Here is an 8,966-nt window from a genome sequence, read left to right as displayed (position 1 = left end):
TTTTGATACTTGTGTATATGCTGTTGTCATGGCAGCAGGCAGGAATTAGATTAGGAAAAAGGCCGTAATAAGTGGAGCTGCCACAAACTCAGATTTGGCCAAAAACTAAGCAAAGTGCTCTTAAGCTGAGCTCTGAACATTCTGAGCTTCACAGACAATATAACCAGACTCATGTGAGTATGTGGGTCTATATGTTCCCGGATCTGATTTCATAGACATCTGTGGTGCATTGAAAAGGTAATTGTGTCTCTCTGTGTATATGAGAGGATGAAGTGGTCCCTATTATTCATTATAATGCAGATTCACACAAAGACACCAAGCAGAGGCCCTTGAGGTAGCCTACTGAAAACACAGGAAGGGAAAAGATCAAATATATATATACATACATATAAAAATCTAAAAAAAGAATAAATAAAAATCAATGAAAATTATTTAATATTAAAGGTTATATACAAAATTGACAAAATTGCCTCAGCTGTGCGTCTGCTTCCTATTTGTTGCATTGAGCTTGTTCTCTATTATTAGTGTGGTTAAGGGAAGGAGTCTTTGCTCTAGGGCCGAAACAAACCTCCTCGTCAAAAACTCATAAGAGGAAACCACAATAAAGAACCTGTGATTCATTTAATAGAGAAAGGAATCTAGGAGTGTCAGTTTGACCACCGACTACAGAGAGATTCTTGAGGGATAATATCCAATGTATATTCAGTGTAACTCAGTGATGTAAAGTATTGAAAACAATGAAATTAGTTACTGTACTTCAGGATCTTTTTGGCTACTTGGAGTATCAAAGAAATTAGCAACTTTTACTCTCTACTTCTTTTTTACTCTCAACATTTTTGAATAAGTATATGTACTCTTTACTTTAATACATTGTGATGATGAGTCATGCAATTATGCTTACATTTTGCATGGCAGCTAACTTTTTCTGCAGCAGTTTATTTCTGCTACAAAAGAAGTGATATCACCATCCCTCAAGGTTTTGACTGTACTATATCTTGTGTGTTTTTGACCTTACTCACACAAACTTGTAAACAAGGCTATATACTTTACGTGAATGTGAGTGCTTTAGCAGATAGTTGCTGAATCACAGGTGTTTCATATATGAAATGTGGACATGACTGCAACCGGTGATGAGGCCGAAACCAGCATGTCGGCTTTGACAATTTAATTTACATTATTTTATATATCAATTACATAGAAGAGAAGGATATTGGTTTACTAATGCCCTTTTTGAGTTGAACTGAGACTTGAGTGTCTGTAGACATTTAAGAGGCTGTCGTGTAGACCTTAATTTATTGCAATTTTGAGGTGTTCAGTTTTGGGATTTTTGGAAATAAATGGTATTGCTCTCCTCACAAATCAACTGTTTCACTTTTTCACTGGCATGTCTCTTATGTGTTAAGGACTAATGCATCTTTGAGTCTATATACATTCAGTATGAGTAAAATACTTTAAGTACTTTTACTCAAGTCGTATTGGAACTGGTGACTTTCAACTTGTGATTTCATTTTTGCTGTAAGATACCTGTACTTTTACTCAAGTATGGTTTTCAGGTACTCTTCTTTACACATCTGGTGTAACTAAAGATCGGGCCCATTTTAAATCAAGGGTCTTCAACAGGGGGTCCGATCTCTATTTCTAAAACTAATTGATATATGTGCTATATACATATATATATATATATGTTATAACTTTACAACTAATACAACTAATAACTTTATATTAAGCAACGGTAAAGCTAAAACTTTTGAGTGTATACCAAAAGAGATATGATTTGTCTAATATGGTTCAGATTACGATGATCCCTAACACCTTTTAAATTCATATTTGTCAGTGAAATAGCAGAAATATGTGTATGATTTTGGGTCACCCACCTTATGATTGGCTTAGCGGCTTCTGCACAACATTGTCAGTGTGAAGGTCTAAACTGATGTGGACTTCAGGACATTGAGGTAATAAAAAGCCATGCGCAATATCAAGCAAAGCAAGAGATCATGAGTGCAAGACAGCATCTGGCTGGGGAAGAACACAGGCTAGGACCACACAGGGACAAGGACTTTAGTGTTAAAAAGGTTTATTTCAACAACTGTCAGATTTTTTATCTTCGTAGTTTATATTCCCAAAAAAGTACAAAATAAAACAAGTACATCAAAGGATTAGAAATCACATCAAAACAAAGACACATTGTGTTTTTTTCTTATATCAATCCAAGCATTTTTTCCATATATTTATACATACTCACTGAATTAGTCAGACAAACATCAAAACCTCTCAGTAGCGTTTTCTTTTATGACAACGTTTTATATTTTAAACCCCAAATATGTTTTACTTTTTTCTTCTTTTTTACAATATACACCAACGCATGCCATAATTCAGTTAGGCAGGGGTAGGTGAGTGTATATATAAGGGCTGAGTCAGGGGCGGGTCGACTACAGGGGCAAAAAGACTGCAACAAGGGGCGGGGCAGGAGGCGGAGACTGAGTGGGTACGAGGGGCGGGGTTTTTAAAGTGTTCTGTCATGTGGTGATGGTGTGGTGGGTGTGGCTGCTCGTACCATCTGCTTTTCAATGCTATAAGTGATCGTGGACGTGGTTGCGTGGAGTTTTTTTTTTCTTTTTTTTTTTTCTGTTCTACATCATGTTGTTCTGCAGCGAGTTTACCTCCGAAGAGTTCTCCTCGCCCAGCACTTTATTGTTCTCGTGCTTAGGGGTGAGCGAGTTCTGGATGTTCAGCGACTCGTCCTCTTTGGGTGGGGGGGCCTTCACGGGGTCCTCCAGCTTGTTCTGGGCATTAGGATCATCCTGAGAAACGATAGTCCCATGTTAATAGAATTAGTGAATAATGTGCAATTGTAATCTTTTAAATGATTAAAATAAATAAATGATTAAATAAATATATAAATAATCATAAAAAAACATAATCGTTCATAACATATGCTACTTTAATAAAAATAAAAAAAATTATTGGATAATGTGCAACTACTTTAGTCTCCAACTACTTTAATAAAATTGTTTTAAATGTAATAATGTGCAATTGTATAAGTGTAAAGTTAATAAATTATTAAAATAAATAAATAAATAAATCCTACTGCTCATTAAATCTACAACTACTTGAATAAAATTGTTTAAAATTGAATAATGTGCAATTGTAAAGTAATTAAATTATTGAAGTAAACAAATGGACTAATATATAAATAAATAAATAATGCTCATAAGTCTCCTTCTACTTTAATACATTTGTTGTTTTTAATTGAATAATGTGCAAGTGTAAAGTTAATAAAAGATAAATAAATAAATCCCTATTGCTCATTACATCAACTACTTTAAAAAATGTATGTTTAAAATATAATAATAAAGTCATTACATTATTTAAGTAAACAAATAGACAAATAAATAAATAATATTGCTCAATAAGTCTCCTACTATTTTAATCAAATTGTTGTTGTTTTTAATCGAATAATGTGCAGGTATATAAATAAATAAATAAATAGATAGCTACCTTATAAAGAAATCATTTCTAGTCTAGGCTAAACCAGAAACAAAATGCATATAATACTTTCCATTCAGGTCTGGAAGAGTAAATAAATTTAGTTGTGTAAATACACAAACAAAATAAATATAAATTCAAACTGTAATGTAAGTTAGTAGATATTTTATCCACAACACTTTGGCATCACATTCAAATAGTTGGAGTGTGATGGCACTGCAGGAACAGATCTTGTAGCAAATAAATCCATTGATTGCAGTCGATCAATGGCTGAGGTTGTTTTCTCCTCTGGGCAGAGCAGAGGCTGTATGATCCACCCGTCCTGACACACATGCATACATGCAAACCCATCACAGCTCATACAGCCCCATCCCACACTCCTGTCCCGCCAGTGAACAGGAAAAGCCTTGAACTGAAACAAGAGCTCTGGCAAGAGGAGCTCACCTGCCAAAGCAATAAAGCAAAGCTCTCTCTCTCTCTTTCTCTCTCTCTCTCTCTGTGGAATAACCATTTAGTGGCCTTTAATTAGAGCAGTATTGAAACTAATGAATGGAGGAAGACTTGCACGTCCTTTGATCATTGAAAATGAGCCTCAAAGTAAATGGCATCATCTTAAATATGAAAACTGTTTTAGTGACAACTGACACCCTCAATCCAGTGTAGCTGGTGAAGCTATAGCAGACCTTGCATGTTCTTTCAAGGGAAACTGGTTGAGCTAAGATAGTTCGAAGCTAATGAAGCATCCTGGTCCTTTGGTGTCGCTGGACTAAGGCACGAGTGTGTCACGTTTTGAACTCGGTAGAGACAACTAATGAAGATTTACCCTTTCAGTGATGACTTAGATTGTAACTTCGGGCAGGACGTGGGGATACGCCACCTCCATGGTTACCGGATAGGCGGCATCCTTTCTTCCGTCGGCATGAAACTAGAAAATGTGTTTTTTAATTGTGGTTGGATGGGGTGGGGGATTACATTCCTCTTGAGACTTTTAAGGGAATTGCTTTGGATGTGCCATGATGGAGATGACTGATGAATACTTGCTGTCAATATTAGCTATTGTATTGATGAGAATTGGTGGCTTCCATGTTGTTCTTAACTTGTACTGCTACTCTGAATGAAGTATTTTCAATGCTATTTCATTTTAAGATTAATTGGAGAATATTACCTAGACTCTACCTTAATTTGTATAATGTGTATAATATCTAAAATTCTGTATTTTATACATCCATTTTACATTATTTTAAATGATATACACATTATAGTTCTGTTCCAAAACCTAGTGAGCTGCTTCATTGCATATACTATCTTCACTGAAATGTTGTGCTGTGCATAAGAGCACCTCATATATATTGTTCCTCAAACAAAACAAACCTCACAATTGATTACAACAGATTTAGCATTAGCATATGTTGCTAAGCTAACAACTTGATACTCTAACAAGGCATTTATACAGCTGGGGTTCATCTCAAATAAAAAAGGGGTCTGTGGAAAACGCAACCCAATCTCACTTTTTTCATGAGGTGCAGATTTCCGTATGAATTTGAAAACAACAGAGCCCCTAAAGGGACATGGTGAAGGAATAAAAAAAAAAGAGATTTTGTGTTCTCTCGCAAAACTTTTGAGTTCTTTGTGAGCGAACTCAAAATTTCTCAGGAAAATGCGAAGGTTTTGCGAGCGAATGCAAAGTTTCTAGGGGTTCGGAACGCAAAGCTTTTGCGAGACAACGAAGTTGAAATATTAAAATATATTTTTTCCTCCCATCTCATATTTTTTCCATCTCCATGTCCCTTTAAAGACTCCGGAGAAAACGTACAATTTGTAGGGGGGAAAAGAATGGTTATGGTTAACTAAAACGAATGAGATCATACAAATTCATACGATTTAGCCACGAATTGCCATGCGATTGTGTTGGAAAATGCCAATTAAAAACAAAAAGGTGACTGACATTGTGGGAACACTGGGTGCAAATGGGCGTCCATGATTCTTTTTCTCATGGTAATGCAACCGAACAGTTTGGTCTTGAACGGGACACTTAGTTCCAAAAAGATCGAGAACCCCTGCTCTAATAAGCACAAATAACAGCACACACAAAGCAGCTTGTTATAGGTTTCGGAACAGAGCTGTTGAGAACATTTTTAATGAAAACAAACTGGTAAATAAGCATTCACATTCAATTGTGGATTCTCTGCATGAGGGTCAGTTGAGGTAAGCGGCGGAACGTAGAGGAGGGACACTAAGATGACGAGCCGGGAGCAAGGAAGGGACACTGTAGTTGTGGCTTCACTATAGCACAAAACTGAGTGGACAGAGGGTCAGAGGACACATGGGAATAGAGCAGTGGGTCCACACACTCATATTCTATGAATAAAGTAAAATATTACACTGTATACATTTTGATCTGGAAAATGCTGAGGATAGAGGTCAAAACTGCATTGATTGGTTGGACAGATCCAGCTTCATAGGTGCACTAGCATGGTCCACGTGTAGTCTTAAAGGGACAATCCCCTCCCAAAATGAAAATTCCACATGTCTTTATGACTGTAAGACTTGATATTGTGCCATCAACCCATTATAAAGCATCACAATAGTCTGTATGGATTGTGAGCTATATTCCAAGTCATTTGCATCAGTTTTTGTGTAAAAACAGACTGAAATGTAAAATATTATATTATGCTGTATAGCTCTAGAATTTCATTTGATTGATTTAAATATGTGCATTTTCAAATTTGCCACATTACAACTGGTTATAAGACATATTAGAACCAATACCATTTAATGTAATTTACATTAAACCTGGTGTGACATGTTTTGTTGTGCCATATTTGAATCTACAGGAATGAGATTTGAGCAGAAGAGAAGATTACAAGCGAATAAAAAAATAAAGGGATAACACATTTTTTTAATTTCGTCATCATTTATACACCTGTCATTCCAAACCTCTATGACTGTCTTTCTTCTGTGGGACACTAAAGAGTGTATTATGAAGATTGTCGGCTCCCACTGACTTCCATTCTATGGTCAAAAAACATAATGGAAGTCAGTGGGAAACAAAACTGCTTGTTTACCAACATTCTTCCAAAGATCTTCTGTTGTGTTCCTCAGAAGAAAGAAAGTCATATGGGTTTGGGACGACATGAGGGCGAGTAAATGATAGTTTTGCGTGAACTATCCCTTTAAATTTCGCTCTGTTTCTTACACAACGCCTTCAGATGAAGTGAATTAAAGACTTGTGGATCTCCTTTTGTGTTTCTCAGAAGAAACAAAATGTTTGGAACAACACATGAGGGTGAAGAAATACAAATTTTGGGTGAACTGTTCCTTTAAGTCAAGTCAAAATCTTCAAATATTCAGCTACAACTTCACTTATCTGACCTTTCCGCTCTAGTTTATATATGGTCTATTTAATTCCAAAACATCTGTCAAGTCACAGACCCTCCCAGAGGCTTTAGGTCTGTGTGCATGTGTGGAGAGAGATGGAGAGAGAGAGAAATACAGGCTGTTTTGGCTGCTAGCTAGAGCCGGGCTACTTTACTCAAGCGGATATCGATCGGAGCTCTGAGCGGATGGTAATAAAGAAGCCTGACTGTCCACATTTTTGGCCCCCCTCCTTCCCTTCTCGTCTTGAGAGATTCCTCGTTTCATGGCATGCATTTCATTTACAGGAGTTTTTCTCTCTCCGGTGATGAGCTCCAAGCCTCCATGTGGGCGGAAGAGACAATCAATTTCAGTGTCCTATATTGTCTGAAGGTCACAGAGTGTTTGAAAGGATTTTGAGAATTTATCTCGTTCTCGATCTGATACTGGCATATTATATTTCTGCAGGCGACTCTAGCTGAAACACTTCATACACCCACAGATGTGATTTCCACTAATGGACTATTATTTTTAATAGTTGTAAGTGTAAATTATGACCGTTCATTCCTATAGAGAAATTATTATTGTGTTCTTTAAAGGGACAGTTCACTCAAAATATATTTTACTCACCCTCATGTTGTTCCAAACCATTGTTTCTTCCATGGTTGTTCACTGAAAATATTTCACTTCACCTTTGCAGTCAAAATTTATTAAAATATGAAACTTTTGAAAACTTATGCAACACAACATGGACAACATTTATGGAACTGTCATTTTTGAAGCCCAACAGGACATTTGCAATGACATGAAGGTGAGAAAATGATGATAAAACTTTCATTTTTGGTTGAACTATCTCTTTTAGACTTTAAATGGACCATACTGTAGCAAGATGGGTTTGGGGTCCCGATAATGACGAAGGTAGGGATGGCCAGCATTGGTCACTACAGTTTGATTGACAGGATAAATGCACAATGAAGGGACAGCTGCTGTGACTTTGGACAGGGCCTTTGGGTTGTAAGTCTTACCTCACAGCCGGGCTCCTCTTTGGTCTTACACTCCCAGGTGTATCTGCTCATGGTTTTCTGAGGGGTGGGGGCATGGAGAGGATTATATACCTCATACATATCATTTCCATTTAGAAAGAGAGAGAGAGAGAGAGAGATAGAGACTAAGGAAGAAAGAGACAGGGACAGACAGACAGAGGGGCAGGGAAAGGGCCTTTTGCATAAGACCCTTCAGTTGTGAGAAGTGCTCACTTAAGTTGCACTTTTTTGCTTTATTCAAGCATAAACATTGTAGGTGTATATATACAGCCCTTTAAAGACTTTAGGTTTTTATGTCTAAAGCAAAAAATATACATACTTTCACTGTGTACTACACTTAAAGGGAGAGATAACAAAAAATAAAAAAATTCTGTCATTATTTACTCAAACTTATGGTGTTTCAAACTTGTATACGGTTTTATCTGTTCAAATTTAATGTAATGTTCATCATTACAAAGTCATCAATCATATGGCTTTAAAAGACCTGGAATATAGCACATATAAGACATATGCATGATTTTTTATCACAAATTTTTTTTGAAGAGTAAACTTTTTTTTCCAAATCATTATTTCTGTTCTTTTTCGGCAAAGTGAAATATAAAATATATTATGCCCCCAAAATATATATATATTTTTTTTTCTTTTGACAAAGAGCTGCATAACAATTCTCAAATTTTATAAATAAAAAAAAATGTATCTTTTTTTTTTTTAAAGCATATGAGTGTGGATTGGAAAGACATCAAGGTGAGTAAATAATGGCAGAATTATATTTTTGGGGTGTACTATCCCTTTAAAAATCTGAGTTGCACTACTTTATATATTAATTTTATCAAAATTATCAGCAAAAACTCCTGAGCTCAGGTCCTAAAGACACTTTTTTATGTCTCACGACCCAAACGTGTTAAGAAAGGAGTATGAAACCATGAATAAACAGTAGAGCTTTGATTCGCTTTTACTTTGATCTAATTGATGCATACAAGCTGGAATTGAAGGCAACACATATTTTATGTAGATGTTATGCTTATTGAGAGTTTTTGAGACTGTTTTTACTGAACAATTAAACGTAGCGAACACAATATGAGC

The 8,966-nt window shown here is 36.0% G+C and overlaps 1 protein-coding gene across 8 annotated transcripts in view; it reads right to left on the bottom strand.

Moving 5' to 3' along the window:
• Window positions 1-2,057: 2,057 nt before the first annotated feature.
• The window catches only part of cspg5a (chondroitin sulfate proteoglycan 5a), a 44,633-nt gene continuing 37,724 nt past the window's right edge, over window positions 2,058-8,966 (bottom strand). For 5 of the 8 annotated variants that reach the window (XM_082148896.1, XM_082148893.1, XM_082148892.1 and 2 more), the window contains exon 5: window positions 2,058-2,801. In XM_082148896.1, the coding sequence (XP_082005022.1) occupies window positions 2,631-2,801 (171 nt within the window). In that variant the 3' untranslated portion in view covers window positions 2,058-2,630. Of the gene's footprint in view, window positions 2,802-7,865; window positions 7,923-8,966 lie in introns of all 8 variants that reach the window. The other 3 variants (XM_082148899.1, XM_082148895.1, XM_082148894.1) reach the window with 1 other exon arrangement.

The sequence above is a fragment of the Leuciscus leuciscus genome (genome assembly GCF_965113295.1).
Source record: "Leuciscus leuciscus genome assembly, chromosome: 20".
NCBI classification, from domain to species: Eukaryota; Metazoa; Chordata; class Actinopteri; order Cypriniformes; family Leuciscidae; genus Leuciscus; species Leuciscus leuciscus.
The sequence above is the reverse complement of the archived record's forward strand: the minus strand, read 5'-3'. Positions and strand labels throughout refer to the sequence as shown.